General features: G+C 40.7%; 1 protein-coding gene across 1 annotated transcript in view; it reads right to left on the minus strand.

Annotated features, from left to right (window-relative positions):
* Cog3 (component of oligomeric golgi complex 3) overlaps positions 1–18721 on the minus strand; it is a 53260-nt gene that overhangs the window by 33378 nt on the left and 1161 nt on the right. Inside the window, exons 2-9 of the mRNA XM_075950137.1 lie at positions 11967–12113; positions 7991–8052; positions 6771–6936; positions 6028–6102; positions 5295–5387; positions 4277–4402; positions 2632–2712; positions 1131–1174 (exon numbers count right to left, since the gene is read on the minus strand). Coding sequence (XP_075806252.1) covers positions 1131–1174; positions 2632–2712; positions 4277–4402; positions 5295–5387; positions 6028–6102; positions 6771–6936; positions 7991–8052; positions 11967–12113 — 794 coding nt within the window. The remainder of the gene's footprint in view (positions 1–1130; positions 1175–2631; positions 2713–4276; positions 4403–5294; positions 5388–6027; positions 6103–6770; positions 6937–7990; positions 8053–11966; positions 12114–18721) is intronic.

An 18721-nucleotide genomic window follows, 5' to 3' on the forward strand; every position in this document is an offset into this window, starting at 1 on the left:
CACACACACACGACATGAAAGTAGAGGGGGCTAGCTGGGGACAGGAGGGGACTATCAAGGAATAGAGAAAGGGGAAGGGTATGGAGCATGAATAAGGTCAAAGTACATGAGATGCCTGAATTAAAATGTCTTTATGAATTGGGCAGTGGTGGCACATGACTTTAATCCCAGCCCTAGGGAGGCAGAGGCAGGTGATCTACAGAACAAGTTCCAGAACAGCCAGGGTTACAGAGAGAAACCCTGTCTCAAAAAATTAAAATAAAAATATAAAACGTCTTTATGAGCCAGCCCATCACTATGGACAATGAATATACAACACTTTTTTTAACTAAAAAAAAATAGTAATACTGGAGTATACATTTTTTATTTCAAATCCAGAATAGGTTGCCAGGCTTCTAAAGCCATAATGGTGGCCTCTTGTTTGCCCACATTAAACACTTGGGAATGCACACGTAGAACAAAAGCCATGATGAAGTGATACAAAAAACTGGTCTTTTAAGGACGGGCTCTCTTCAATAGAGACCTCTCACATCTACCTACCTGAGGAAGACGGACACACACTGTCACATAAACTTGCTGAATCAAGCCCGCCAGAAACTGCTCTCTAAACCACATGACTGAGAACATATGGAGGCAGATGCTCAAAATGGCCAAGGGCATAAGCACACTGGGAAGGGCATAAGCACACTGGGAAGGGCATAAGCACACTGGGAAGGGCATAAGCACACTGGGAAGGGCATAAGCACACTGGAATGGGCATAAGCACACTGGGAAGGGCATAAGCACACTGGGAAGGGCATAAGCACACTGGAATGGGCATAAGCACACTGGAATGGGCATAAGCACACTGGGAAGGGCATAAGCACACTGGGAAGGGCATAAGCACACTGGAATGGGCATAAGCACACTGGGAAGGGCATAAGCACACTGGGAAGGGCATAAGCACACTGGAATGGGCATAAGCACACTGGGAAGGGCATAAGCACACTGGGAAGGGCATAAGCACACTGGGAAGGGCATAAGCACACTGGAATGGGCATAAGCACACTGGAATGGGCATAAGCACACTGGGAAGGGCATAAGCACACTGGGAAAGGCATGACAAGACCACAGGGCTACTGAGTACTCACTCGGGTATCTTTTCAGATCGCTGCTCTATCTGTTCAATAAGAGCCTGTAGGATAAAGAAAGACACAGCTGTCTCCCTCATTCCAGAAGCAATGTAAGCCAGGCAGTGGTGGCGCACACCCTTAGTTCCAGCACTAGAGAGGCAGAGAGGTAGGTTGATCTCTGTGAGCTGAAGCCCAGCCTGGTCTACAGAATGAGTTTCAGGACAGCCAGAGCTATACAGAGAAACCCTGTCTCAAAAAAGGAAGGAAGGAAGGAAGGAAGGAAGGAAGGAAGGAAGGAAGGAAGGAAGGAAGGAAGGAAGGAAGGAGAAAAAAACACCAAAAACAAAAAACAGTGTGAAAAAGCTTAAAAAATCATAAAAATGACATATAGGCAGTAGGCAATAATACCACAGTATATACTTTTTAGTATTTTTTATACCCAATTAGCACATTTTGCTTCTTTCTTCCTTCCTCTCCATTTTTTTTAAATTTGGTTTTTGGCTTTTTGTTTCTTTGTTTGTTTTAATTTTCTTTATAGGCACGGTGCTTTCCCTGCATGTGTGTCTATGCACGTGAGTGCCAGTGCCCATGGAGGTCAGAAAGGGGCACTGGCTCCCAAGACTGGAGTTACACACAATTGTGAGCTGCCATGTAGGTGGTGGAAATCACACCTGGGTTCTCTGGAAGAACAGCCAGGGTTTTAACCAATGAACTCTCTCCAGCCCCCCATTTTCTTTTTAATCAAAGCTGGAATTGTATTATTTATTCAACTCTATAATCTACTGTTTAAAAACATTTCATAAATATTTTCCTATCATTAAATACTTTTCAATAATAGATGGATGTACACAGAAAGCCTTATACATCACCTAGTACTTAGTAAACACTCAATAAATTATTGAAAGCAGCATTTAAAACAACGCATAAAGCTGGGTGTGCCTATAATCCCAGTACTTGGGAAGGTGAAGAAAAGGGTCACTGGGGAGCTCCAGATCAGCTGGGCTCAATGGTGAGTTTGAAGCCAACATGGACTACTATATATGGCAGCAGCAGCAACAAAAATTAAATAAATGAATGTAACATCATATGAAGTGGTTGTTTATTATCCTGTGGGTAGACGCACTCAAAATCAACTATTCTGTTCAGCATTTGTTTCCAAAGAATCACAGCCACCAGTTCACAGTCTGGAGTCAACAGCTGTTCGCCTACATCAGCGCCCAGGCAGGAAGGTTCACTTCTCTGAGACTGCACAAAGCAAACCAGTATGAGCAACTACCTTTCTCTCTTTTGTTTTTTCCTAATCTACAGTTTCATCGAGAAACTGCCCGGAACATCACAGGAAGGGCAAAGAGATTCCTGCTCTGTAGACCTTAATTGCTCTGTCATGTAAAAGGGGCAATGCCTTCCTTTCATGCAAGTTCATTACCTGGAATAAGCAAAAGACTGAGGCACAGGACAACTCCCAAAGGGCTGGCTGAAAGTTTTCCTACCAATATTCAATACATGTCAATAGACTTACTCTGACTTTAGGGGCAGCAGCTCGAAATTTCACATAAAATAGTGTGAAGGCATTGTCTGCATTAGGTACTGATGAGGGATCCTGAAGAAACAAGGGGGGATAGGGAAGAAAGATATTAGCAAACACATAGTTACTCAGAAAAGGAACATTAACCACTTCAGACATCTGCTGCTTGGCCTCCAATCCCACCAAAAGCTTAGGAAAGAAAATCTCAATGAGAAGTTATATGTTAAAACTGTTATAGCTGAGAATTAATGGAGTTAACATCTCTCTCCTTTATAGTTAAATTTTATCCTGTATTTCTTGATTTTTGGCAGTAAGAAGAACAGAATCCAGATTTAGACTATTACTTATGGAGTATAAGACGCTAGCCAAATTTTCAACACCTCTGACATTCAGTATATGTCCATGGGAAATTAAGTTTTGAAATTTCCATTACCTCTTTCTTGTGCCCTAGTAGGGACTGAATCTAAGGCCTGGCACATTCTAGGCACCACTCTATCTCAAAGCAACATCTCCAGACTATCTTTGGTTTGGTTTTCCTTTACTGCGAGACAGAACTGAGTTATATAGACTATCTTGAACTCACTGCATAGCCCAGAGCGGCCTTGAGCTACTTATCCTCCTGCCTCCATCTCCCAAACAGCATAGGTCATAGGTATGTCCAGTTAAACAGTGAGCTTAAAAGTAAAATATAGTCTTTATGGTTTTTTTATTGGGAAAGAAATATGTTAACGACCACCCTAGATGGCTTGACTCTTATTTCCTGACCCACTTAGAATGTGTTACTTTTGTACCTAGCATCCACCAATTTGTAAATAATTTTTTCATCATTTTTACTAGTTACTATTTCTAAATACAATCACTATGACAGCAAGGACATCACAAGCCCCTTTTTCTACCATACAGTTTCTAATACAATACTAAGCATTAGGTCACACTCAACAGAAATATGCATCCTGCACAATATGGTGGTCCATGTCTGTAATCCCAGCATCCAAGAAGCAAGAGAACTACAAGTTCAAGGCCAGGCTGAGCAATACAACACAGTGATACCTTATCTTAAAACCCCGTAGGCTGAATGTGTAACTGAGTGGCAGAGTGCTTGCCTGGTGTGTTCAAGGCCCTGGATATAATTAAGGCACTGTAATAGTTATCCACAAGCCAAAGTCATGGATTCTAAGGGTTAACTATATTTGCATGACAAATAAAGACAGAAAAAAGTCCAATAAATATGAACATAACCCAGCACTATCTGATAAAGTGTAAAATGTGATAAAAGCTATTCATTACCTGAAACATTCTTTTTAGCTTTCTCATAAAAAGTATTGACAGAAAATTATTCAGAAATAGTAAAATTGAGTAAGTGTGAGTGATAGATAATTTAAAAAAATTCCTCCTTTTAAATATTTCCCCTGGTGCTAGGGGTTAAAACCAGGACTTTATAATATAACCAGGACTAGGCAAGGGCTCTCTCTACTAATTGAGCTATATGGGATAGTCATATTTCTCTATTATAAAAACTTTAGCATACACTTACTTAATAAGGGTAAAAATTAATCCTATGCATTAGTTCAGACAAAGGTTGTAGAAGGCAAATCAATCAATATTGAAAGCAAGCAGTCACTAGGGTCTGCTAACTCACCCTTTTAAGTAACTGATTTGTAAGAGTCTGCAGAGTGTTCACAGTGTATGTCTTCATGAGGTGCAAAGCTTTAGAAAGACATTGTTTAAACTTCAGTAAGTATACAGGATAATCTTTAAAATTAGGCTGTAAAACAAAGAAATTTACAAAAGAAATAAATATTAACAACAAGCAAACTTTCAATGAAAACCATGGTGTCCTCTAAACAAAGCTCTGGAGATCATAAGCAACTTGGTCGCAGTCAATCCTCTGTGCCTGACACAAAGCAGACTCAGTCAGCAACTCCAGCTGCAAACAAAATCAGTGTCAGAGCCCCCCTAGCCCTGAGGCTGGTGCTAAGTAAGACTCACTAGGAACAGAAGGGAGCGAGAGAAAATGAGAAAGCAGAGCATCCTTGGGAGATGAGGAGAGGGTTAAAATGAAAGGACTTGTCTTTCTGGGCTCCCCTGGACCCCCACCCTAGTAACTACATTTCCAAAGAGTATCTCGCACACCCATCAATGAACACCTTAAAAGTCACACACTTTTAGGTAGGATACAGCCAAATCAAAGAGCCCTTTTCACTCTAGGAGACGCTCAGAAGCTGGAAGTACTTTGTATAACACTAAGAACAGCAAAAAAAAAAAAAACAAACCACTAGTTTTTCTTCAAAATGTACAGATAACAGTCACCCCTCAGCATTCAGACAGCACGAGTTCCAGGACCCCAAAGGATATACCAAATGAGCATCCTCCCTTATACATCATCACCAAGTTACTTATGAGACTAATGCAACGTAAATGCTATAGAGACAGCTATTATGCTGTATCATTCAGGGAACAACGGCAAGAAAAACAGGCTGTATATGTTCAGTACAAAAAACAAATGGTTCTTTATGATCTTTGTGAAACACAAGGGGTTGAATCATCTAAAAAAGCCACACAGAGAGCTGACTATACTTTTTCCACTGGAAAAAAATTAACTGTGTAAGTGATATAATAGAAATGTTAGTATTTTAAAATATAAAAGTGTGACTTACATGAGATGAAATGTATGTTATACAATCATCTAACTTGGCCAGCAAAGGGATAAATCCTTCACTATTCACAGACAACGTGGGAGAATTCAGTTTCTTCAAGCAAAGCAAAAGAAACAATTAAAAAGGAAACATTAAAAATTATTAACTAGAATTAACATATTTCTTTTCAAACATAATAAGGTACTTTTAGGCCAATGAAACAGCCTTTTACAATCACTAAAATAACCTCAACTGTGTTCATATATAACAACCTATTAAGTGCCAACTAGAAAATAAATAAATAAATAAAATTTTTAAGAAAGGCAGACAAGAACCCAGAAGTGTTTTTTTGCTTTTTTTTTTTAAAGAATTTTTTTTTATTTATTATGTGTACAGTATTCTCAGTATTCTGTCTGCATGTATGCCTGCAGGCCAGAAGAGGGCACCAGATCTCATTACAGATGGTTGTGAGCCACCATGTGGTTGCTGGGAACTGAACTCAGGACCTTTGGAAGAACAGGCAGTGCTCTTAACCGCTGAGCCATCTCTCCAGCCAATAACAATAACACAACTGGAGAAAACCTCCTGAAATCCCACGTGGAGAGCTCTGAACTGATAATTATACCCTGCTGAAGTCAGAGACTCCATCAGCAAACAACTACTAAGTTTGAGCATCACTTTATATTCTTGAAGATTGCCACAAAAGGGAAATACAAACTATCACTAACTTTACAGACAAGCACAAAGCACTTACTGTGTTAATCGTCTCCAGCTCATTAAAATAGGACAGCTTCTGTTGGATGTGCTCAGCAAGATCAGCAAGTTCCGACTCACATTTTAAAGAGAAAAGCCAATTATTATAAAAATACGCCAACTGGTACCCTAAAGTCAAAATTACTTTGAATAGAGTTATATTTGACATTGAAGTTTAAATCAGATATAAGACTTCAGAATCATGCTCAAGTATTTCTGTACCCGTGAACAAAAGGAGACAATAATTAGTATCACATGATCTTTTATAAAAATAAGTGCCTGTCTTTTAAAAACACAGAAAAATACAGAGAAAATTCTGAAATATAGTTACTTCAATGTTCTATCTGCAACTCACAAGTTTAAGAACAACCTCTTCACACAGTTGATTTAAAAAAAAAAAACCCTTCAAGGCCAGCCTGCTCTATAGAGTGAGCTCTAGGGTAGTCAAGGCTATACAGAGAAACCTTGTCTCTAAAACAAAACAAAAGCAAAAAAACAAAAAGAAAAGAACCAGTAGTGCAATCAGTCTGCTGATCTGGAAGTGCCAGCAACAGTGGACAGAGCGACACAAGCAGCACTCTGCAGCTGCACTAGCAGATTCCGACCTCTGGCTCTGCTCCCTATACAGTCTAACACAGAGCAGCCTTCAGCATCTACCCAGAGAAACTAAAGAAATTAAAATTAAATAGTAATCATCTATTTAAAATTAATCACCAATCCTCTCTCCCCCTCATTCCCAATTACCTGTTCTTTTAGGAGCTGTTCACAGGCTTCATGAAGAGTTCCTGTCTTATTGGACACAAAAAGGTACTGCTTCTGCAGTGACTCCAGATGCTGAAGGGCACTGTTCACATCATTCAGGATAGCATCGCACTGTTCCTGAAACCCAGACAAGTAATCCCTCATCTGTCTAGAAAACAGAACCAAGAGGGGATTGGCAATAATATTTTCCCCCAATAGGTAGAGTTAATAAACAATACGGTCTCAACTTTTCCAAAATCATAAATTTCTGATGGAAAATCTGACTTAGTCTTTACTCAGATTTACAGTAAAAGCTAGCCCATAAACTACTCCAATGCTCAGTAACGAATCACTGACACCACAAGCAATAAAAGGAATTAGCCTTAGAGCCACAACCTGGTTTCCTGCATGAGAGTCAATAAATTACAGGCATCAACCTTCGAAGACACCAGGATATCCCAAGGCAGCAAATAAGGTTACTCCTTCAGAAGGTATCTAAAGACCACCTCTAAAGACCACATGACGCGAAAAAAAATTCAGATTTGAGTCTAGAAGACACTGGTCCAAACTGCAGCTCTAGCAAAGTGCAAATGACACTGGTAGTTAATGTGACCAAGCCTCAAGCTGGCCATTTGTAAAATGGGAATGATAATGTGTCTTTGAAGATCTGCTACAGATAAAGTAGGATTATACATCCATAGCACGCTGCCTAGCAATAATGGGCATGACGATGCCAGGCAATGCACTCCTTTAATCCCACCACTTGGGAGGCAAAGACAGGCAGATGTCTGTGAGTTTGAGGCCAGCTTGTTCTACACTGTGACTTATAAGACAGCCCATCTTGAAAAAAAAAATCAAAAAGTAATAATGGCCCTACATAATGTTAACTGAACGTCAATGCAGAACCCCATAACCTAAACCTGGAGAGAAACTGTATATGGTATCATTCTTCCCCTATCAGCATATGCTAACCATACTCAATCTACACGGCCATCCCTAAGGTCCTCCATGGATGTTTTCCTGACACACAAACACCTCACAGAATTCCCATACAACCTCTTGATCCAAGTTCTTTCTGCAGTTCTTTTTCTAAAATCACTTATAACCCCAATTCTCACCCTGGCTGGTATTAAGGAAAATCTGGCTGTTAAGTTTTCTTGGTAACTTGAGATGGCTATGAAGTAAAAATCAGGATATCCAACAAATAAAGGACCCACACATACCTATATTTAGTTCCTTCATCCTGATCCATCTGAGTTTGCAGCTTTGCAAACCATGAGAAAAACTGAAAATAAGAGGATTATTCTATCAATCAAACTAAAACAGGTAAGTGGAAAGTGATTACATGGTAAAGTACAAGTTAAAGGGCACGCATTACCTAACTAACTCTTATTTCTAGGGCTCAGCCACGAATAATTAGCTTTGAGTTTTAATATATACATACAAGACATCTATATACCAGGAAAAGCAAAAGATATTAAAAGCACTGGTCATTTCTGGAGTCAAGTAAGGAGGAGTATTAAAGACACATATAAAGAAAATAAATATTTCTTCTTAAGAAACTAATACCTGGCTCTTAGTTTGCCAAATTTAAAGAATTATCATAGGGCTTTGGGTAGGCATTAATATTAATGTTACCTAATAAGAATGGTGAGCATATAAACTTGAAAATCGCATAGTGGATTAAGGATATGGACTGTGGGGAGGCTGCAGAGATGGCTCAGTGGTTAAGAGCACTGGCTGCTCTCCAGAGGACCTGATTCAATTCCCAGCATCCCCATAATGGTTCACAACTGTCTGTAACTCTAGTTCCTGGGGATCCAATACCTTCTTCTGGCTTCTGAGGGTACCAGGCACATAAATGGTATACAAACATACATGCAGGCAAACAAAACATCTACTCACATGAAATAAAAATGAAAAAGAATATGGATTTGAGACTGTTACCTGCCCCTACACCAATGCTATAGAAATCTTCCATCATTTAAAGATAGATAAAATCTGGCATGGTCATACATGCCTGCCATACCAGCGCTTAGAAAGCTGAAGCAAGGAGATCACAAGTTCAAGACCAGCCTGGGCTACATCACTGGGGAAAGGAAGGGGTGTGGGGCAGAGAGAGAAGAAAAACAAAACAAACAACAGATAAGAGGGTTAATTTACATGAGAAATTTTGGGCATGATAAAAATATTTTATATTTTAGCTAGATATGGGGCACACACCTGTGTAATCTCAGCACTTGGGAAGTAGAGATTGGAAGATAAGCTCCAAAACCAGCCAGCGCTACATCATAAACATAGGTCAGGTGGTGGTTTGGAAGAAAATGGCCCCTCCAGGCTGACAGGGAGTGGCACTATTAGGAGGTGTGGTCTTTCTGGAGTAGATGAGGCTTTGCTGGAGGGAGTGTGTCACTAGTGGGTGGGCTTTAAGATCTCTGCTCAAACCAGGCTTAGTGACCCACTATCTCTTCCTGCAGCCTGCTGATCCAGATGTAGAATTCTCAGATACCTCTCCAGCACCATGTCTACCTGCATTTCTGCCATGCTTTCTGCCATGATAATGGGTTAAACCTCTGAACTGTAAGCCAGCCCCAACTAAATGTTTTGCTTTATAAGAGTTGCCACAGTCACGGTTTCTCTTCACAGCAATAGAAACCCTAAGACAGTCGGCCTACACTACACAAGACTCCATCTCAAAATGCGAAACAAAAACAGCACAGCACTTGGGAGGCAGAGACAGGTGGATCTCTATGAGTTCTAGGTCAGTCTTGTTCCAGGACAGCTAGAACTGTTCCACAGAAATACCCTGTCTTGAAAAGAAAAAAAAAAAAAACAGGTTCATATCAGGTTCATATATTGATAGAAGTAGTTATAGTAGTATGTACACTCATCAAAACTCATCTGGCTGACACTTAAAGTGAGTAAATTTCATCATATATAAATCATAACCTACATATTAGGTACTTCGAGCTGTTACAGAGATATGCAAGTGTAAATTTAATACAGAAGCTGTGTTTTCACAGAAGGAGAACTATTTTAGTAAGAGAGAATAATCAGTAAGAGTGGAAGAAGAAAGGTGGGGAGAGAGGAAAGGGAAGGAAGGGAAGAGCACAGAACAGCGGCATCATATCAAAGCGCCGTGCTGAAATCTGTTTGCAGACTAAGGTAATGTGGAAGGGGAAAATGACTGTTTCAAACAGTATAACGGCATTCACAGACACAGAACATGATCACCATCTCTCTCAAAGTGGAAGTCAATGTCAAGGGTGTGCAGGCTTGTCATCTAACTTGGCTAACATTTTCTACTCATTTATTGTGCGCTTGCTATATCTGCATGTGTTATTTAATTCTCATAAAAATCATAGAATATAGGTATAGAATCATCCTTGTTTAAAGGCTCAGAAACTAAAGACCCAAAAAGGTTAAGTAATTTGCTCAATCTCACAATGATGGTAAATAGTGGAGCCAACAGCAGGAACAGATGTGGGTTGGTCTAACTACAGCAGGAGCAGATGTGGGTTGGTCTAACTACAGCAGGAGCAGATGTGGGTTGGTCTAACTACAGCAGGAACAGATGTGGGTTGGTCTAACTACAGCAGGAACAGATGTGGGTTGGTCTAACTACAGCAGGAGCAGATGTGGGTTGGTCTAACTACAGCAGGAGCAGATGTGGGTTGGTCTAACTACAGCAGGAACAGATGTGGGTTGGTCTAACTACAGCAGGAACAGATGTGGGTTGGTCTAACTACAGCAGGAGCAGATGTGGGTTGGTCTAACTACAGCAGGAGCAGATGTGGGTTGGTCTAACTACAGCAGGAACAGATGTGGGAGCAGATGTGGATCAGCGTAACTACAGTAGGATCAGCCTAACTCTACGACAGGAGCAGATACAGGTCAATTTAACTCTACAACAGGAGTAGATGTGAATCAACCTAACTCTACAACAGAAGTAGACGTAAGTCAACCTATCTCTACAACAGAAATAGACGTAGGTCCACCTAACTCTACAACAGGAGTAGACATAATTTCTACAAGAGTAGATGTGGATCAACCTAACTTTACAACAAGAGAACACACAGGTCAGCCTAACTCCAGCAAGAGCTCTCCTTTGCTTTCCTTACTGCCTCTTTTGACTTCTAATGCATGCAATTCAGTATATCTGCTTTATGTTTTATTTGGAAATTCCTCCCCTTTAACTCCTTTTTTGTCTTTGTTTTTGTCTTAGAGACAGAGCCTATGTACTATGTAGCCCAGGATGCCCTTGAACTTTATATATATATCTCCAGACTGGCCTCAAACTGGTGATCCTCCTGTCTCAGGCAGCTCTAACTCTCACCTGCAAGTACTAACCAGGCCCAACCCTTCAGAGTTCCAAGATCAGATGAGATCAGTATGTTCAAGGTGGTACAGACATAGAGAGCTGGAACTCTCTTAACAAATCAGAAAGAATAAACAGGGAAGTATCTATAGAAACTATTACACATTTAGGTTTGTAATTAACATTAAGGAAATAGCAAAATGCAGGCTAAATTACTAATTTGCATCTAAAGAAAGCATTTAGGATTTTAAGAATTACAGCAACAAAGTAGAGAAAGATGTTTATATGTGCATCTAGATGTATGTATTTTTATAAAAATTTATTCTTGTCTTTTTAAAAATTATTTTATCTGTGTGAGGTTTCGCTATGTGTATGTCTATGTACTATGTGTGCGCCTGGTGCCCACGGATGTCAAAAGAGAGCTTCAGATCCCCTGGAAATGTGAGAAACTGGCTGGTGATGGCACACACCTTTAACCCCAGCACTAGGGAGGCAAAGGCAGGCAGATCTCTGTGAGTTCAAGGCCAGCCAGAGCAAGTTCCAGGACACCCAGGGACACCAACCAACCAAACAAACAGCTCTTAGCAACCCAATGTGGGTGCCGTGAAGAGCGCCAGTACTTTTAACCACTAGGCCATCTCTCCAGCCCTGTTAGTTACTCTATTACTTTTTATCATATTTTTATTTTATTGCCGATATAATAAAATAAATGCCCCCCCCAGATTCAAAAATTTGAAAGTTTGGTCACCAAGAAGGTAGGGGACCAGGAACTGCATTCAACCTTTCTAGAGCTCTAGAATGCCAATGCTTGCGCTGTGGCAGAAATTTTTACTGAGACATCTAGAATAATCCAATGTCCCTAGGAAAGATAGTCCATTTACCTGCTGTGCAGTCTCGATTCTTTCCTCTTTCATCTCTAAGGAAGCGAAGCCCTTCAAGAGGATGTCTTCTGTAGATTCAGGCACCACAGCAGTCAGTTCAATGGGCAGTGACTGGGATGCTAAGCTGCAGATGTCTTCAATGGGGAGCTTGAAAAAGAAAGCCACAGACATTTAACTTGAAAAGTTTTCCTAAATCAACTCAATTGTTTCTGTCTTGTTTTCAAAGAGAAAGGAGTATTTCCTTGAAATCCTCTGAGATCAGGAGATGTCACACAGTACTAAGAATCTCCACTAGCCCCCTTTGGGATAGACGCCACTCAAGATGTAAACAGGACACCAATGTCAGCAATCTAACAAGGGCATGAGCTTACATAGAACCACCTGAACCTGTGTAAACCACCATTCGACAGAAGGAGACCTCTGTGCTGTTGCAAATAGCATGTTCTCTGCAGGATCCAACACAAGGGCCTGATCAACCGACAAAATTAACACATCGAACTCCTTAAACAACAAACTGCCACCCACGGCACCTTACCTACCACCTCGCCTACACTGACACACTGTGAGATTCGATGACAGACAAGACACTCAGAAGAATCTCAGCGTTTCTATCGGCTCCACAAGAGCCCAGGGACAAGGCCTCTTGTAACACCAACACAGCACTCTCTGTCCCCACCACTAACGATGCTTGAGCTCGGTATTAATTCACCTGAAGTCACGTATTAGACAAGCTGTTTTTAGAACTAAAACAGGTGGTAGGGAAAGCAACAGGGCCCACTGTTAGGTTCAATCCTACGTTTCAGTCCTCAGCTCATGGCATTTAAAGTCTCCCAACATAAGACATGACTCAAAGCCCTAGGAAACAGCTTTCTCTCTAAATGCAGACATTCCATCTGAAGACAGGGTTTTGTTTTTTTAAAGTTGAAATGAGCTCAATGCACAAATGTCCCACTAGTAATCTAGAAACAAGGTTACATCTGTGCTCACTCGGGGCTACACCTCACGGTAAACACTCAAGTGGAGCCTGCTTGAAAGCCTCTTGCTAGTGTACAAGCTGGGTGGTACCGGGGAAACTCATGACTCTATCCCTCCATTTCTCCTCTTCCGCGTATAGATCCAGCAGCCACACCATGACTACTGGGAGGAGCAGAGAAGAAAGCCCTGGCTTCTCCAAGTAACTGCCAACAACAGCCAACACGATCAGGAGGGTCCTTGTACACAAATGAGTCAGACCCAGAGCCAGGAGGGTCCCAGCCAGATGCAAATGTCTTACTTATCAGGACATCACAATGCATATAAACTCTTGCTGAAAGTAGTACACCCTGATGTAAAAGTGCTGTGGCCCAGCAAGAATTAAAGTTTTCAAACTCAGGGAAATCTATCCTGAGGCTAAAGTGTCACCAGCAACTGTGTGCTGCCATTAAAGGTTCTGAAGACAGAACTGTAACTGAGATAAACAGCACCTACACCTGCACTGTGGAAGCACCCCAATTAACCTAGGAGCCACCACACTCACACACACACACACACACACACACACACACACACACCGAGACAATGCTGCATGTAGAACACTTAACGTAAGACCTGCAACATAGTAAATATTCAATACAATTGAACTACTGACATTAGAAGTACTTTTTTATATTTCCTATTAATAGCAATCATAGTTCTTTATTGCTCTCCTGTTTAGGAGCTGGAACAGAATAAATGTATTGAACTGAATCTACACTGCTCTTGAGAACAGAATATAACCAAGCTGTCTTCACAGTACTGTGTTAGTAGTGAAAGTTAGTTCTGCAACAAGAGATCACGGGAGGTAGGTAGGAGGTAAAGGGGAAGCAGTAACGTAAGTAGTAGAAGGTCAGTAAGATGTGAAGGGAAGATGCAATGCCTCCAACTAGGATTGGACAAACATCACAGTAAACATGCAGGCCTACACCTGAATAAAGAGACTGAAATCCATGTTGCTTGCACACAAACATGCAAAAGTCAAATAATTCACAAAAGCTAAGTACTTTTTTAATTATTGCATTTATTTAGCATTTGTGTGTAACCTCATGTGGAGGTCAGAAGACAACTTAAGTCAGTTCTCTCCTTCCACCGTGTAGGTCCAGAGACTGAACTCAGGTTCAGTCAGCTTGACCAAAAAGACTTTTACACACCGTCTTGTCAGCAAGCATTAATATTCTTAAATACATCATAGATCAGGCTCCAGAATAACCATGCAAAATTAAACCCAAGGGGAAAGGTTGAAAAGATGGCTCAGTGGTTACAAGCACTTGTTGCTCTTGCAGAAGACCTGGGTTCCATTCCCATTACCCACAAGATGGTATACAACAGTTCCAGGGAACCTAATATCCTCTTCTGGCCTCCGTGGGCACTATGCACAAACATAGTACACAGTATACATGCAGACAAAGCATTCACACACACAAAATAAAATAAATCAAACTGGAGAAAGATGGACATTTCAGTGAAAGTCAAATATTGACTCCCTTGTGGGAGACCAAGGGGAAAGGGAATGACAAGCACCATGCAAGTGGCTAAAAAGAATTCTAGAATTAATTTGTCACCAACCACTAAGGACTAGAAGGTAGGTGGAAGCATATGGAAGCTACTGACTTAGGAAGAAGCCACAACTACTCACACAAACTCCTAGAGAGCCGTGGGCAAGTATGTGAACAAGGTGGTGCCGACCCGGTTACTACTTCATGGAAAGCAGGGCACAAAGCCCTCCTAGCCCTTTCTCCCCAAGAAACAAAAGCCTTAGGCCACTGGATGGGGTAAGGGGAAGCAATGTCTGTCAGCTATGACACACAGCACCCCATTATAGCTGGAAAAAGGGAAAAGAAAAAAACTTCCACTCTGGACAACAGACAAGAAACCATATAGGACCCAGGACATCAGAGGAGTCTCCCTCCTGCAGCTAAGAGAAACATACACAACAGCAAAGTCCCACCTCCAAGGCCCAGGGACAAAGGACCTGCCTAAGACTGAGGCTGGACCTGGACAGCAGAAAACTCAACTATTTCAAACTACCAAAATTCTAATATTTATATCTCGTTTGGCTTCTAAGTCTTTACATTGATATTTTTAAGTGTACCACGCATTAATTTCTGTCATTTTGAATGGGCCCAAGGAGTCATAGACATGTGCTCAGTTTAAACTAAAAATGTTATTTTCTAAATTATTTTACCAGATAAAACTCTAGATCTAGCCGGGCGGTGGTGGCACATGCCTTTAATCCCAGCACTCGGGAGGCAGAGGCAGGCGGATCTCTGTGAGTTCGAGGCCAGCCTGGTCTACAAGAGCTAGTTCCAGGTGGTAGTGATTGCCTTTAATTCCAGCGTTCGGGAGGCAGAGGCAGATGGATCTTGAGTTCATTGCCAGCCTGGTATACTGAGTGAGCTCCAGGACAGTCAGTGCTACTAAGAGAAACTTGTCTCTAAAAAAAGCTATGGAGAAACCCTGTCTCGAAAAAAATAAAAAAAAATAAAAAAAAACTCTAGATCTATGAGAAGCTACTCAAGATATTCCAAACACATGTTATAATCTAATCATGAATAAATAGGTCATATTTATCCAAGAGCAATCAATTTGATTATTTAAAGCACAAATACTAATTAATTTTCAATCATAAGACCTTTAATTATGGGGCTGGAGAAATGGCTCAGCAATTAAGAATAGCAATTCAGTTCCCAGCACCCATGCCAGGTGGTATACACCCAGGAAGTGTATAGATTCAGATCAATAAATTTAACTCCAGTTCCAGGGACTCCAACACCCTCAGCCAACCTCCATGGGCAGACACTCTCATGCACAAACCCACACGAACACATGTATGTATATATAATTAAAATATACAGCCAGGCGTCGGTGGTAGTGATTGCCTTTAATTCCAGCGTTCAGGAGGCAGAGGCAGATGGATCTTGAGTTCATTGCCAGCCTGGTCTACTGAGTGAGCTCCAGGACAGTCAGTGCTACTAAGAGAAACTTGTCTCTAAAGACAAAACAATAATAATTATAATAATATCTAAAATTATCAAAAAAATTTTAAACTTTAAATACAAAAAGCAGGAAAGTTTCTGTCCCTTTACTCTTTGTTATTTTGTTGTTGTTGTGTTTTTGTTTGGTTTGGTTTGGTTTTTCAAGACAGGGTTTCTCTGTAGCTTTGGAGCCTGTCCTGGAACTAGCTCTGTAGACCAGGCTGGCCTCGAATTCACAGAGATCTGCCTGCCTCTGCCTCCCGAGTGCTGGGATTAAAGGTGTGCACCACCACCACCAGGCCCCTTTACTCTTACTAATAAGAAACTATTTTCTCTCAAACTAAATAGGAAAGAAACTACAATACAACCACTTTAAAAAAATAGTAATTTTAAAGAGAAATATTTTAAAGAATACTTAAAAGAAAACTTTTAAAAAGTAATTTTAAATAATAATTTTAGCAATTTTAACAGCATAAGAGAAAAATTTATGTCCCGCTAAGTTCTTTTCACAAATAGCAGAACTAGAGTGGCAAGTCAAAAAGGGCGTGGCGGTGCCCCCATCGTGCTGCTTCAGACTTCTCGGAGCAGAGCTGACTCAAGAAGGGCTCCCTCACTCACTGCCCTGGCTTCGGGACAGAGCAGACACACCACCGGACAGACAGGAGCATGGAAGTTGCTGGCCATGTTAGAAAGCTACCGTACGGCTATACAAATGGACATGAGCATACTAAATAATAATTACAATAAACCACTCAGCACTGCTTCACCAGCTGAGCCAATCCAGGAAAAGACAAATGTCCCTTCCTCTCGTCAGCCTCATTTCTTAGAAAATCCTGGACTGGAGAAAACGACTCTTAGAATCAACTGGATCAATCCATTCCCCAACTGAACTGGCAATCCTTTCTCTATTTAGAGCACATCAATGGAGGCTCAGAGCCTTCCAGGGACCAAAACACTTTCTTCCTATCTTCAGTCTTAGTGACGCCTAAACTAGCTCAAGATTCTAATCTATTCTTTTAAAACATTCATTGTTTGAAAGAGATCACATGAATAATGTAAAATTAGCAAGGAGCTTGCCATGCCCCACTTCTGCACGTGACTGCCTTCCAGTTTCACAACTCCCCATAAGACAAGCATCTATTTTATAACAAAGAAAAGAGAAGCATACAGAAGTTAATTATCATGACCGAAGTCACACACCTACAAGAACACAACAGCTATGGCAGCAAATTACAGACAAATTTCAAGGTAAATTAATTTGGCACTTCAACAAGAATTACTTAGCAGAAAAAGATCCTCACTGTTTTAGGAAAATTTGCCTCAACTACAAGAAGCCACTTTACTAAAAATTCTTTTATCTAATGCAATATACATACAAATATCTCTTTTTAAAAAAATGCAACTTTCTAAGGTAAGGAATTTTATTACATATTTTTCATTTTGTATGTGTGTGTTTTGCCTGTTTGTATTTGCACATGCATGTTTAGTGCCCAGAGGTCAGAAGAGAGAACTGGAGTTACAGGTATGTTGTGAACCACCATATAAGTGCTAGGAATTGAACCTGTGTCCTCTGCAAGAGCACCAAGAGCTTTTAACTGCTGGGCCACCTCTCCAGTCCCAGGAGTGCTTTTTTATAGGTGAGAAAACTGCTTTCTAAAGATATTAACATCTTTATGATGTTTACTAAGCATTAGCTGAACACCAACTAGACCACTAAATAGGTCCAGTTCCAATGGATCAGGGAATTATTTATTGAAATGCTACAGAAGTTGATGGAAATATGCCAGTTAAACAAATTAAAACAGATGCACTCTCTTCTCAACAACGAGGTTATCCCATCAGACAGAGAATACTTTTGTATGGGGAAACGAAAGCAATGAAGACTTGCTCCTCCAAGATCCCGACTTCGGTGTAAAGACTCTTTCTAAAACTGAGACCCTCCTTGAATACTTGGACTTGCTAAGTACATCCTCTAGCCATGATCTTAGGCTGCTCTTTCCAACGCTAGAACCATTACTGACTTAGCCTTTCCCAGGCTGGCTTCGTGTTTCCATGTCAGTTCTCACGCTAGGGCTGTCATTTTCTTTAAATGGCATCCTCTTCACTTTTATGTCTGCCCTTACTTTTAGGCCTCCATAAAAGGGCATGCTCTCATCCGTTCTGGTTCCACCATCCTATTTTATTTTTCTGATATAATGAATGGATCACCATCTGAACCTTCTTGGTTAATCTGAAATTTTTTTCTCTTTTAATAGGCACATGATCGCCATAATTTCACCTTACCTATTTTGTTTCTATCCATAATTCCTACCACAGTGGGGACACATGTGGCAAAATGAGTTAAATGACAACGTGAGCTCATGAGAAGTATTGCTGCACAAATAAGGAAGAATGGTGCGAACAATGACATTCCCATTTACTTCCAACCCTCTTCATATTAAACAAAGGTGAAACTTAGTTTTCATAACCCATGGCAATAACAATAAAGTTTCTTGTCCTGTACGTCTCACTCCCTGATTCTGTGACGTCTAGACACACAGCTTCAATAAGAGGACACACAGATTATAAACATACTGGGAAATACATAAACCAGTTTCTGGGCTGAGGATATAAGCCTGTGGTACAGTGTTTAGCCAGCAATGAATGGTAAAGTCCTCGGTTTAATCCCCAGCAACACACACACACCACACCTACCTATAATCCAGAGCATAAAACAGAGCCAGGTCAAAGAACTTTCCACTGGCTCCCTCGTTTACTTAGATCTAT

Source organism: Microtus pennsylvanicus, chromosome 15 (assembly GCF_037038515.1).
Source record: "Microtus pennsylvanicus isolate mMicPen1 chromosome 15, mMicPen1.hap1, whole genome shotgun sequence".
Classification (NCBI taxonomy): Eukaryota; Metazoa; Chordata; class Mammalia; order Rodentia; family Cricetidae; genus Microtus; species Microtus pennsylvanicus.